At 54.4% G+C, this 13,174-nt stretch overlaps 5 protein-coding genes across 5 annotated transcripts; 2 read left to right on the top strand and 3 right to left on the bottom strand.

Moving 5' to 3' along the window:
- Positions 1-290: 290 nt before the first annotated feature.
- Positions 291-2,801, bottom strand: BO79DRAFT_199296 (putative DNA ligase I; the record flags this gene model as incomplete). The annotated part of the gene is made up of 1 exon (XM_025681411.1): positions 291-2,801. The coding sequence occupies one exon, from the start codon at positions 2,799-2,801 to the stop codon at positions 291-293; it is 2,511 nt and encodes an 836-aa protein (XP_025537412.1).
- A 243-nt stretch (positions 2,802-3,044) lies between these two features.
- BO79DRAFT_177560 (RINT-1 family protein) lies at positions 3,045-5,828 on the top strand (the record flags this gene model as incomplete). Its single annotated transcript, XM_025679936.1, has 5 exons — positions 3,045-3,194; positions 3,265-3,512; positions 3,566-3,871; positions 3,925-4,069; positions 4,119-5,828. 5 exons carry the CDS (start codon positions 3,045-3,047, stop codon positions 5,745-5,747), a joined length of 2,478 nt encoding a protein of 825 aa, XP_025537411.1. The 3' UTR covers positions 5,748-5,828.
- Positions 5,829-6,011: 183 nt separating this feature from the next.
- On the bottom strand, positions 6,012-7,967 carry BO79DRAFT_199292 (pyridoxal phosphate-dependent decarboxylase family protein; the record flags this gene model as incomplete). Its single annotated transcript, XM_025681410.1, has 2 exons — positions 7,789-7,967; positions 6,012-7,655 (listed from the first exon to the last, which is right to left on the bottom strand). The coding sequence occupies exons 1-2, from the start codon at positions 7,831-7,833 to the stop codon at positions 6,012-6,014; spliced, it is 1,689 nt and encodes a 562-aa protein (XP_025537410.1). The 5' UTR covers positions 7,834-7,967.
- A 245-nt stretch (positions 7,968-8,212) lies between these two features.
- Positions 8,213-10,137, bottom strand: BO79DRAFT_199289 (RCC1 domain-containing protein). Its single transcript, XM_025681409.1, has one exon. The coding sequence runs from the start codon at positions 10,073-10,075 to the stop codon at positions 8,345-8,347; it is 1,731 nt and encodes a 576-aa protein (XP_025537409.1). The 5' UTR covers positions 10,076-10,137; the 3' UTR covers positions 8,213-8,344.
- Positions 10,138-10,385: 248 nt separating this feature from the next.
- Positions 10,386-13,020, top strand: BO79DRAFT_246936 (Golgi transport complex subunit COG3; the record flags this gene model as incomplete). The annotated part of the gene is made up of 5 exons (XM_025685607.1): positions 10,386-10,594; positions 10,661-11,000; positions 11,035-12,129; positions 12,194-12,976; positions 13,015-13,020. 5 exons carry the CDS (start codon positions 10,386-10,388, stop codon positions 13,018-13,020), a joined length of 2,433 nt encoding a protein of 810 aa, XP_025537408.1.
- Between the last annotated feature and the right edge of the window lie 154 nt (positions 13,021-13,174).

The raw sequence follows: 13,174 nt of genomic DNA, 5'->3' as shown, positions 1-13,174 counted from the left end.
GGTCGTTTTGGGTTTAGGGTGGGATTCGGTTGGATCGGGGAATTTGCTTGTTTGGGGTTAGGATGAGATCGGGGGATCGAGATCCCGATCCCGGGATTACTATCTACGTACTCCGTACTGTGTGAGTGTGTGTAGGTAGGTATGACTTGGTGGTGAGGGAAGAGGGGCACGTGATGGTTTTCATAGGGTATTTAGGTAGTCTATGGAGTACTTTGTAAAGAGGGGGTGGTTTATGTATTAAGTGTATTGTTTATATGTGGTTTACATCCAACATTCACTGCATCCAATTACTACTCTTGCTCCTCAGCCGGCTCCTCACCACCACCGCCCTCCAGCTTCGTCCGTTCTGATTGCTTCCTCCATAAATAAGCCAAGTAATCAGATGTGGTAGCCTCATCGATCGATTTATCCTCTCTGACTTTGAGGAATCGAGGAAACCGCAAACTCAGACCCCGTTCATCGCTAACCAACCCCAGAGCGGCAGTGTATGTAGGACTAAGCGTGATATCTGCGAACGCCATCTCCCACACTTCCTGTGGTTCGAACCATACGTCTGGCTCGCCGTAGTATTCGACGTAGCTGGGACGGGATATGACATTGGGGGTACCCTCCGCGTACTTGTCCTTGTTGGCTTGGTAGAATTTGTCCGTGAAGCCTGACATACACTTTGTTACTGCTTCTAGACTTCCAGTTTCTGGATTCCGAACCGCAAGGAGGATCGGGGACCACCATTTCGCCTTTCGGCCTTGGCCGTGCCAGCCCGCTACGGGGATCAGGTCCAGGGTTTCGGATGAGGTGCTGTAGTCTTTTTTCACCTTGAGCCAGGATTCGAGGCGCTTGTCGGGCTCGTAGGTGGACAGGAGAGCTTTTCGGCGGGTGTTTTTGGAGGGTTTGTTATCTGTCATGTTGGTGGTTGATTGGCCCAGTGTGGTGGGTGTTCCGTTGGTAGCAGAATCGACAGCTGGTGTTTCCACTCCTTCGAGATCCGGCTTCGGCATGTTGTCGAGCACCTTCACCATGATGCCTTCGCATTTGGTGTCTGTGGCGCTCTTGAAAAACTCTAGTACTGCTTCGGAGTCGGCTGAAGTGGCGTCTAGACTCTTCACCCATGTGAACCGTTTGGGGATCTCCACGAATAAACTCCGTAGCAGCTCTCTCCGCTCGCGGAGTGATCGGTCGAGCAGTGGCTGGCCATTTAGGTACATTAGGTCGAAGGCAAATAGACACACGTTGACCTTGATTGCTCCGATATCGACGTTCTTTTTCGCACGGTTGGTTAGGATTTGGAATGCCTGTAGTTCGCCTGTTTCTTGGTCAACGGCGACAACCTCCCCTTCGAGGATGAAGCTCGATACGCCTTCTCCTCTTATTTCTGGGACAAGAGACACCAGGTCTGGGTATTTCTCTGTCATGTTCTCCAAGTGGCGGGAGAATATTGATACTTTGCCCTGTACGTCGCAATGCACTTGCGCACGCTGGCCATCATATTTGTATTCGCAGCTGAAGTCGCGCCCTTGTAGCTTCGTCAGCATGTCTGACAGATCTCTTGTGATGCTGCCTAGCATGGGTCTCAACGGAATGTGCAGTTGAAGACCGCAGCGAACGAGAAGTTCATCGGTAGCCCCGACTTCAAGCAAGCAGGGAACGAGGTCATCGTAGTCCGGATGTCTCGCATATGACGCCTTAACGACCTCTTCTGCGTTGCCGTAGATTTCAGCTAATTCCTCTTTCTTCATCTGCGCCATTTCCTTTTGAGAGTAAATTGGAAATTCCGCCCCCTCTGGTTTGGAGTACAGGAATGCCCTAGCAAGTGCAATGAGCATGGTAGTTTTGACAGCGCCGATGCGGAGATTCTGCACCAGAGTTCTAACAATGTATCGACTCTCCTCCGCACCACGGGCATCTTGCAGAAGTTTCTCGACGATCCTTTGCTTTGTCTCCTGACTTCCACTCCCTTTGCTCATAGCTATCTTCTTGAGCGACTGATAGACACCTTTAATTCGAAGCGGTTTGGGCTTCATCAACGTGAAAGACTGTCTCTTCTTGGCCTCGAATGCCACATCGCCAGCATCGCCGTGCTTGTCATATAGAGTTTTGAGACCTTGGCTGTTTAGTCCGTATACCTTCTTGAGTGCTTTTGATATCGAGGACCCGCCAAGCCCAAGCTCCAGTTCGTCGTATGGAGGGGATATCGAATTAGTCGCAAGCCATACAGCGGGAAGCACACTGGACGGGTCGGCTTCGATCAACACGCGGAGAAAATTGACCAATGTATCGACGATTTTGATGCGACTAGTTGTGGCGTTTGCGAGCACAAAAGCTCTGGTCAAGAGGGCGTACGAAGCGTCGCCGCCGTCCGAAGCCCAGTGTCCTTGCAGCTCGCGCGCATATTTGGAGGCATCGAACGCGATAGGACTCTGATCGAAAGGAACCGCGAGAGACACAGTGTCTTCCGTACCTGTGGATGACTGCAATGACAGGACGCCCTTCTTTTGCACGTTGGTCGCTTCCCGATCGTTATCGCCGGTGTTTGATTGCGCCGAAGTAAGCTCATCGCTAGGCGTGTCGGCCTGCGGGTTTGAGAGCGCATGCTCCTGGTCCCATTCAGCCTGCAGCTTACGCGCAAGCGCTTCGTCCGAAAGAGTTTGTTCCGTGGGAGCTTCGGGCACAGCTTCAAATTCCTGCTGCGTCCTCTCGGCTTGCTTAGCAGCCTGGCCCTGGAAGAATGACGCTATGCTCCGGGTGCGCTGCGAGGCAGATGCGGGATCATCCCTCTTGCGCTTCTTAGCTGGACTGGACATGTTGAAGGTATGTATAATTCATTCATTCGTTCATTCAACCATTCATCTAGGAGTACGATGTAGGACAATGGCGTGCGACATTGCCCATCCCGCGCGCTCCATAGTGGCTGTGATGCGGGCGGAAGTGACGTTACTTGCGGTGGAGGCGGAAGATGAGCTGGAGCAAAGGGCGGAAATGCCCAAGGCGGAGTTAGCGACACCTCGTCCTTCTCCCCGTGTTTCTCCCCTGCCAGCTTATCAACAATGGCGACTCCAGCTTCTGCTCTGTCGTCGCATGAGAGGACACGGGTTGAGGATTATCTAAATGACAAACTGCAGGTAACTGCCGACTTGGAAAGTCTCGACTCGTTGCTCTCGAGTCTCCGAGCCCAACATGAGCTCCAACGCAAGCAGGTAGAGCGTATTCCCATCCCCAGATCAATAGCAGACATTCGAAAACACTTGCTGACAGCTGAATGTGAAGCTAGCAGAAGCCCACGAAGCGCTATCGAATGCTACAAAAGCCTCCGAAGATCATGCCGAAGCCACTCGAAAGCAAGCCGAAGCATTCAACGAGCAACAGGCCGATATCAATCGGCGCTTGAAAGGACTCACGGGGTCGGATTCTAGCGAAGAGGCAGCGAAGCGCTTTGAAGCGAGTATAGAGAAGCTGCGGAGGCTTGAGATCTCGAGGGGCTATATGACTTTGCTCAAGGAGGCGGAAGAGCTGAGGTATGGAATAGTAACATGTTAGGCAAGACAACGGTCGCTGATCTTGAAAACAGCAAGGAGGCCTTGAACAACATCAAAGATCAACCGCGTATCGCGATTCAGTCGTATACCCGACTACGCAACGTTGCCCAGTCCCTCAAAGATGCTCAGCCAGCTGCAGAAGGGGCTGCCCCTCACCTGGTCGACTACGTGGGGAAGCTATCGTCCGCCCTCAGGGAGCAAATGAAATCAAACTTCGCCCAACGACTACAAGGAACGATGGAGCAGATGAAGTGGCCCTCGAAAGAACTAAACTTTCCGGAGGATATACAGGCACAGTGGAGGGAGAATGTGGAACTGCTTCTGGGCCTGCAGAAACCGTACGTGGCATCAAGGTCAACTTTAATGCTTGGGTGTAACCAGTCATCTATAGGGAGCTCGAGTCTCATACCTCTGTGTCGAAACGCCATGGCGCCGAGCCGCCAGTTCTACTACCATTGGAAGTCATGGTGCATCCGCTCGAACTGCGCTTCAAGTACCATTTCAGCGGAGACAAGCCGACAAATAGGCTTGACAAGGTACGTACATTGTTTGCAGCAACGAAGACTAGTTTCTAACTCAAGGCAGCCCGAGTATTTCCTGGCTCATGTTATGGACCTGATCAACAATTTTGGAGGATTCTTCGCCTCGTTCCTCCAACCCATCTTCGACCAAGAGGCGCAGAATGTCGGCACTGATATAGGGTGGAACTTCTACAATGCCTCCCACGCTTACATCACAGCGCTCTTGCCAGTGCTGAACCATAAGATAACCACGTTTCTGCCTCAGATCTCGAACCACCCGCAACTCTTGAGTCATTTCATGCATGAATTGATGAACTTTGACAACGAAGTTCGCGAGTCGTGGAACTACCTACCGGACCCTTACTCCACCGACGACTGGCGGGGAATGACTTGGGAAGTCCTGACCAAGCAAGGCTGGTTTGACCGCTGGCTTCAGGTCGAAAAGGAATTCGCATTGGCCCGCTACAAGGAGATCGTCGACACCCCGGATAGCGGCCACATCGACTATGAAGGCGTCGATCTCACTTCTACCAAGCCCACTAAGGCTGCAATCCGGGTGAACGATCTTCTCGAGACAATAACGGAGCGCTACCAGCCCTTGTCTTCATTCAGCCAGAAGCTGCGCTTCCTCATCGACATCCAAATCACCATCTTCGACCAATTCCACGAACGCCTGCACTCTGCACTCGAAGCCTACCTCGCCATGACCTCCGCCATTGGCCGCACCGTCCAAGGCGCCGATGCCGCCAGCATCGAAGGCGTGGCCGGGCTCGAACGACTGTGCCGAGTCTTCGGCAGCGCGGAATACCTCGAGAAGAAGATGGAAGACTGGAGCAACGAAGTATTCTTTGTCGAACTCTGGACTGAGCTCCAAGACCGCGTCCGACAAAACAAAGACGGCGGCAAGAACGTAGCGGGCACCATGTCCATCGCAGACGTCGCATCCCGCACCTCCCAAGCCGTGAACAACAACCACGGCCAAAGCACCGCTGCATCCTCAACAGATGGCGCTCTCTTCGACGAGACCGCCTCCGCATACCGCCGTCTTCGCCTCCGTTCAGAATCCATCATCACCTCCACCCTCACTTCAAACGTGCGCTCTGCTTTGAAACCCTATTCCCGCGTCTCCACCTGGGCTTCCATCTCCACGAGTAACACCACTACTCCTCTCCCTCCCACTTCCGACCTTGCCCCAGCCATGCGCACCCTCTCCACCGAAATCACCTTCCTCTCCCGCGCACTGGGCGTCGCCCCACTCCGCCGCATCATGCGCCAGGTCCTCCTCGCCATCCAGACCTACTTCTGGAGCAGCGTGCTCACAAGGAACACTTTCTCCGCGTCCGGCGCCTCGCAATTTATCAGCGACGTCGAACATCTCTGCAGTGTCGTTGACACTGCACTAGGAAGCGGAGCAGGGCAGCCAACAGCTGGCAGTTCTATCAAGAACATGAAGAAACTAGCGGAGGGTCTTGTTCTGTTGGGACTGGAGAATTCGGCTGATGCGAAGACTACCACTACCACGGAGGACTCAGAAGTCGAGGGAGACACACGCCCCGGGCTATGGGAGGTTGAGAAGCGACTCTTCAAGGATAATGAGAGCGCGCGGGTTGTGCTTGCAGAACTGGGGATCGAGAGTTTGACAGAGGCGGAGGCGAGAAGCGTGCTTGAGAGACGGGCGGAGATTGGTAATTAGTTGAGAGAGTACACCGGGGGTGTATATATGGATGATGGTAGTAGTAATTAGTAGAAGCATGAGATATCCACTGTTACAATCCACTGTGCATTCAAATATAAGCTCATCATCTCATTCACTGTATTCCTCGCTATATACCCACCCTGTATGTATGTGTATGTACCCTCTATATTCATACCATCCCATCTATAGCCCAGACTTTTGTTTCTACAAAAACATCCCAAAATATATCCAAATATTACACATACCAACCAAACCCACCCCTCAATGATGCACAACAGGACCATGACCCCTCTCCCCCAACCTCCTCGTCGACACCTCCCCGACACTCTCCCTCTTCAACCTCTCCACAATCGCCGGCCCAACTTCCTCAATCGCCCGAATCAACCCCTCAACCGTCTCCCTCGTCGTCTGAACATTCACCACACACCGGAAGAACTTCCCATTCCCGACAGCATCCTCATCCCCACTCGGCGGAGCAAAGTCCACCATGAATCCCTTACCCACAATCGCATGCGTAATCTGCTCCGTGACCTTACTATTCGCCTTCCCGCGCTCCGTCTCATTCGAGACCAGTCCGCGGGGATGCACGTACGCACGGTTCGGCGCATAATGGAAGCACACCTGCAGACACGGCGGTGGGTTCTCGCTGACGAGGACGAAGTTGGGGTTCTGTTCGACCAGCGTAGCGAGGTGCGCTGCTACGGCGCAGGCGGAGTCGATTTGTTGCTCGTACCCAGCCGTGCCGTAGTAGGTCCAGCTGAGGAAGAGCTTGAGGGAGTCTGCGCGACGGCCGCATTGGAGGGTGAGGTCCGCGAGGTCCCAGACCTCCGGGGAGTCGACGACGAGTTCGGTCTCGCCGTTGAGGGAGTCTGGTGCAGCGGCGGCGGTGTCGTCGTTGTGGAAGAGGTAGCCGGCGGGGAGGGTGTTGGCGAGATGGAAGCGACGGATGTCGGCGGCGAGGAGGAAGGAGCAGGTGACGGGGACGCCGAGCATTTTGTGGGGGTTGATGGCGATGCTGTCTGCTTTTTCGGCACCGGAGAGTTTGGCGCGTTGGGAGGAGGAGAAGATGAAGGACCCGCCCCAGGAGCCGTCGACGTGGAACCACAGGTTGTATTTCTTGCAGATGGCGGCGATTTCGTGGAAGGGGTCGAAGGAGCCCAGGACGGTTGTGCCGGCGGTGGCATTGACGTAGAAGGGAGTGCGGTTCTCGGCGAGGGCCTTTTGGACGAGGGCTTCGAGCTCGGAGGGGATCATGCGGCCTTGTTTGTCGATGGGGACGGCCCAGACGGAGGAGCTGCCGAGACCGAGCATTTGGGCGGCCTTTTCGATGCTGTAGTGGCCGTGGGCGCTGGTGAAGAGCACGAAGCGGTAGTTGCCATTGCCGTCTTTCTTGGTGCTGGGGTAGAGGTTGTTGCGCGCGATCACGATCGAGGTGGTGTTGGAGGCGGAGCCTCCTTGGACGGAGATGCCTCCGGCGCGGGGGCCATTGAGGCCGAAGAGAGTGGCGAGTTGCTTGCCGGTGTGTTTCTCAATGACGGTCAGGGCTGGGGAGACCTGGTAGACGTGGACGTTGGTGTTGAGCGCCGCCAGGATAAGCTCCGACGCTACGCCGGGGGCGTTGGTTGATGCATAAAGCTTGTCGAGGAATCCCTGGTGCCATGTGTTGACCGAGTAGCGCAGAACCTTGCGCAGGACTTCGATGAGTCCGTCTTGTCCGGTTCCTTGGTCGGGGAAGTCTAGTTGGAGGAGCTTCTGCAGCTCTTCGGGCTTCTTGTGTTCGACGAGGGCCGTGCCTCGAGGCTTGGAGTCGCCATTGGTGCCGTTGTGCAGCGATTGCTGGGCTAAAGGGTCCTCATCGGCGCTTCGGATGAACGGAATCAGGAGATCCTCGACGGCTTTCAGAAGCTGTAGAGCAGTCAATGCGGTCAGTATGGTGCGGATTGGAGGATAGGTTGATGCCAGTGGCACACAGGACTCAGGAGCTAGGGTTGAGGAATATGCGCCAGCTCGTCAGGAGTGGAAAAAGAGTGTGACTCACATTTTGTATTTCATCGGCGCGACTGGCCGGCGGGGCAGAAGCCATTGGATGCGGGGTGAGAGAGATTGGAGGAGATGAGGAGGGATCGAGAGATACAGACGAGATATTGGGAGGTGGACAAAGGAGAGAGACTATACACGGCGATGCGACAACGATATTAAAGGGGAAATCTCAAGGAAATGTAGAGAAAAAGCAGCTCATGGAGCAGCCATTGTGGCTGTCAAAAGTCAATCGGAAGGGCAGGCGGAAGACGAGAGGATCCACTGAAGTGATGACATTTTCCGGGTATTCGACATCATGACCCAGTCTTTGGTGGAGGTTCGGCACTGATGGCCGTTCAGGAACCATTCACACTTCCAGACAAAAGACCCTAGTACTATGTAGCGTATGAGATTTGCATTGAATTCCAGCTGTGTGCTGATAGGTTGGTATTACATGCCCTGATAACGACTTTTTCGACCCCAATCACCTCATAACACGCCTAGAAAATATAGCTAATATACATGGTCATAGCACCAATTATGGTTCATTATACATGGAAAAGAGGGCGGTCAAATTATACGGAAGAATAGATGGCAGAGATGTGTCGTCCACATACCACGCGCTGCTCCATGCTCACCGTGCGACGATCAACCTTGCCCTTATGACGAGGCATGATCTGGAGGCGTGCTTCCTGCTGCTCGTCTGCCTCCTCCGGCGGGGCGTGGATGTAGTTCGGCTTGGACAGGTTACTGCGCTTGCCTGTGCCCAGCTGGAAGTGCTCGTTGCCTCCCCACCAGAGCGCATCGTATCCCCAGTCACGAGTATCGTTCAAGGTGCTGGAGGGAGCTGAATCCACATGGGTGCTGTTGTTCATGACCGCGGAGACATGGGTCGTGCCGACTGACAGATCATGGATGCGGATGGGCGTCAGGCGGTTGGTCTTCTCGTCGAATTCGGAAAGACCACTCAGTGCCTTCACCTTGGCAAGCGAATCCTGTACGTGGGTCCATTTGCCGGTACCCAGAGCTCCCCAGATGCCCCGTCCGCAAGCCCAGGTATCCGCAGTGATGCGTCCCAGGTCACGGAGGGTGGCAGGGTCCTCCTTGGAGCTGAGTATGCGCTGCGCATCCACGGTGAAGAAGCTGTTGGCACCTCCGGCCGCAACCCGAGTGGCCTTGGGCAACCAGGGACCGCGGTAGAGGTTCCTGATGGGCACCAGAGTCGGGGTATCGCAGAAAGGTGAGGACGGGTTGAACTCCATCGCCAACTGTCCGAAAGAGTTGTCGCCAAAAGCGAACACATTGCCGTCCTTGTCAAGAGCGAGCGAGTGGTAATCGCCCGCAGCAATCTGGACGATCTTGGAGCCCTTGAGTGCAGTAATCTCGTGAAGGGCATCCACCGGCCCCTTGGGGCGAGTAGCCCAGGTCAAGCCGGGGATACCAAGCTGTCCAAACGAAGGGTAATTCTCAGTAGAAGCAGCAACGGAGAACACCCGGCCGGAGCTGGTCAAGAGTAGAGCATGGTCGAGTCCGCTGGCGAGAGCGGTCACACGCTCGCCCAGCTTCAATGTCGGCTGCAGCAAGCGGTAGCTAATACTGGATGTTCCCGACCGGAAAGGCACCCATGACCCTTCCTTGGTCTTGCGACCACCCAGCTGGTCCTCCTTGGCAATAGGTAGTGAGTAGACATTGCCGTCCGAGGACAACGCGAGGATTCGATCGTTGGACATGCACAACGAAGCCAGATTCTTGCCGGTAAGAGTCTTTGTGGGCTTGAATTCAGTCTCTGAATAGCCCTTGCCCCATTGGACCAGGTCGCCGTTCTCCGTAATGGCTGCGCCGGACCTCTCTCCGAGCTTGAGGTCTCTGAGCACTTGACCTTCAAAGTAGGCAAATTTCCGGGGAGTCTTCACCACGGACTCCTTGGATTCCGGATCAACCACACGATAGGCGTTATTGCCCCAGACATAGACACCGGGACTCTTAACACTCCGCTTGTGCTGTACGTACTGCGAGCTCAGTTCCTCGGCGGATTTAGCGAGGTCTTTCACCTTCTCCACTGGCTTCTCAATCGGATTCCGGTTGGATGTAGCATATTCGTAAATGAAAACGGCAGCAGTGCCTGCTCCCGCCACGCCCAAAGAGTTCCGGAGCCAGTTCGAGTTAGCCGATGGCTCCGGCCCCTTGTTACTGCTGGCATAAGATCTGCGCCAGGGCGTGGCGATAGATCGGTTGTTTCTCACAAGGCGACGTGAAGAGTTGGTGACGACGGTGGTCACCGATTGCCGCCCCCGATGAGTCCACATGATGTTTGGCAGTGCTTAATGGTTTCGCACGCCGAGACTGAAGTTAAGATCCAATATTCTTGTTTATTCCCGAGCGGATCTTGATCGATCAATGAGAAAGAGGCAAAACATCAGCTGGATGTTGCGTCAAGTCGCGTAGGCGGAAGACAACGGCAGAATAGCGCATTGAAGCCACGCCGGATTCATTGCTCCTCTGTCTTTCCCTGCGCCTGGGCTCTGGGTTTGATAGGGATTGCTTACCTTGGATTTATGGGGGCTTTGATGCAGAGGCTGTAAGGCACATCTTTTCAACACTGAAGAATTCCCCACAATGCGTCAAAAAGCTGCAGGACAGCGAAGTCGACGCCAAACTGCCCCGTCGGGCCGGGCTTTGGAACAGAAGGTCAAAGAGGCCACCGAACTCGAGACAATCCCGGATGGTGTGGACTCAGTTACCGATATTCGCAACGAGCTAGAATTTGCGCAATGGTACAATGAAGTAGAGGAGAGCCTGCTGGAAGCTAGCTACGATGAGTACCAGTACGCCCATCCGCGGTCCACCCCCCACAGAGCCCCTGGTCTATGCTGACATCAATCTGTTCTTAGAGCTTGTCTCCAGGAGCTTCAAATGTCCAAGTCCCATCTCGATTCCTTGTTGACAGATACGTCGTCGACCCTCGATCTTTTGACTAGCCTCTCGAACGACTTTAGAGCCGTGGAATCGCAGACCTCTCAATTTCGGAAACAATGTGAGGGGCTGCTCTCTGCGCAGAAGCATGACTCGGATTTGGCGGAGGATATTCAGGAGAACCTCCAGTATTATGACTTCTTGGATCCTGCGTCGAGGAGACTGAATGCCCCCGGGGCTGGTAATACAGTCCGTGGGAAGGAATTCTCGGATATGCTACGGCGTCTCGACGAATGCCTGGATTACATGGAGACACATGTCAGTATACATCACAATGTCTATCGCTTTCTAGCTAATGGGTCCTATTTCGCAGCCCGATCAAAAGGAAGCTGGTGTATACCGCTCCCGGTACCGTTTACTCATGACCCGTGCCCTCACCTTGATCAGAACCCACTTTGTGTCCTCCCTCCGCGATGTATACGCCGATGCGTCGAAGAAGATCGCAGATAAGCAGCTCAACGACACAACCATGTCCACGCTGCTCTACGCCAAGTTCCGAGTCGGTGCACCAGAACTGAAGCAGATCGGACTCGAGATTCAGAAACGAGCTGTCCCGCCTCTAGATCCCGACCAGGGCACCGAAGCCGAATACCAAAGCTTGCTCAACGAGCTCCATGCGAACTACGCAGCCACACGCGGGAAACTGATCATCCCACTCGTGTACAAGAACCTCAACGACCTCGCGCAATCTCCGACATCATCTCAGGACCTCGTCTCCTTCGCCCGCGCCAGCATCAGCTACATCCGCGGCGTATGCCTTGACGAGTTCGAACTTTGGGGCGAATGGTTTCACGGCTACGGCGGACTCTACGACTTCCTAGAAACCATCTGCGAACCGCTCTACGATCACCTCAGACCGCGCATCATCCACGAAGACAAGATCGTCAAGCTCTGCCAGCTCTGCACCCTCCTACAAACCCGATACCTGCTCGACCAGGACGAGGAGATCGAGCAACAGGTCGACGCCAACCAGCTCGACTTCCCAGCGCTGATCCAACCCGCGCTCGAAGACGTCCAAACCCGCCTCGTCTTCCGCGCGCAAGCCTTCCTCCGCGACGAAATCGAACGCTACAAACCTCGCCCCGAAGACCTCGACTACCCAGCCCGCAACAAGCAATTCTCCATATCCGTCACCGAAGGCCAAATCAGCGGCCGCAAGATCACCTCCACAGACACCACCACCACAACGACACTCCCAACCCGACCCAAACCAACAACCAAACCCAGCAACGACAGCGACCCATCATCAACATCCCCCGAAGACACCACTACCACCGCCGCTACAAAATGGGACCTCGAGTCCCCAACAACCCAAGACCAAAGCGGCTGGTACCCAACCCTCCGCAAAGCCATCTGGCTCCTTAGCCGAATCTACCGCCTCGTCAATGTACATCCCCTCCCATTCCCCCATCTTACTCCCCAACAACAAATAACTAACTCAAACCAACCAGTCCACCGTCTTCGACGACCTCGCCCACCAAATCGTGCACCAAACCACAACCTCTCTCCACAGCGCCAGCACCCTCCTACGCACAAAAACCACCCCTACAGACGCGCACCTCTTCCTCCTCAGCCACCTCCTAATCCTCAAACAACAAATCGTCGCCTTCGACATCGAATACACCACGCCCGAAACCACCCTCGACTTCTCCGCCATGACCTCCACCTTCTACGAGCTGCGCTCACGCGGGGGTCTCTTCAACCCACGCAACCTCTTCAAATTAGTGGGGCATGGCCTCCTCCCCCGTGTCGTGGAGAACATGCTCGACGCGAAGGTCGAACTCGACGGACGTCTCCGCACCGTGATTAACGAATTCATTAATGAGTTTGCGGCGGGGAAGATGACGGCGTCGTTGCCGGCTAGGACATCATCTGGAAATCTTCCCTCTGCTGGGGGCTTGATGGATACGTTGTGCGGGAATGTGGAGAGGGAGGTGGCGAGTTTGAGGAAGGTGTTGGGGGAGTATTTGGATGATGGACGGATGAGGGAGACGCTGGTGGGGGCGGTGCAGGATCGGGTTATTCAGGTTTATGAGGAGTTTTGGGAGATGTATGTTGATGCGGAGAGGAGGAGGGGGAATTTTGTGAGTAAGAAGGGAAAGGGGAGGGAGGATGAGGTTTGGGATGTGGATACTTTTGCGGAGTGGTGTGAGGGGGTGTTTAGGGTGGGTTTTGTTGGGTTGGGGAGGGATGAGGATGATGATGAGGAGGGGAGTTTGAGTGGGGGTGGGAGTGTAAGGTCTTGATAGTATGGACTTTTATTCTTGTACAGTGGTAGTACTAGTAGATATTAGTATTCTTATTTTCTTGAACTCAAATGTATATACAGTGTATTGAAAATGAAACGGGACAAGACACTTTTTCCGTGATTGTGTCTCAACCAAGAAAAGACCAGGCATATCCAGAATCTTATTCAAACGATTAAGCTCACC

Source organism: Aspergillus costaricaensis (genome assembly GCF_003184835.1).
Source record: "Aspergillus costaricaensis CBS 115574 unplaced genomic scaffold BO79scaffold_25, whole genome shotgun sequence".
Taxonomy (NCBI): Eukaryota; Fungi; Ascomycota; class Eurotiomycetes; order Eurotiales; family Aspergillaceae; genus Aspergillus; species Aspergillus costaricensis.
This window is presented reverse-complemented; position numbering and strand designations above follow the sequence as displayed.

What these genes read in the sequence shown, in the direction of transcription:
- BO79DRAFT_199289 (XM_025681409.1), bottom strand. Translation starts at nt 10,075, where the DNA reads ATGTGGACTCATCGGGGGCGGCAATCGGTGACCACCGTCGTCACCAAC.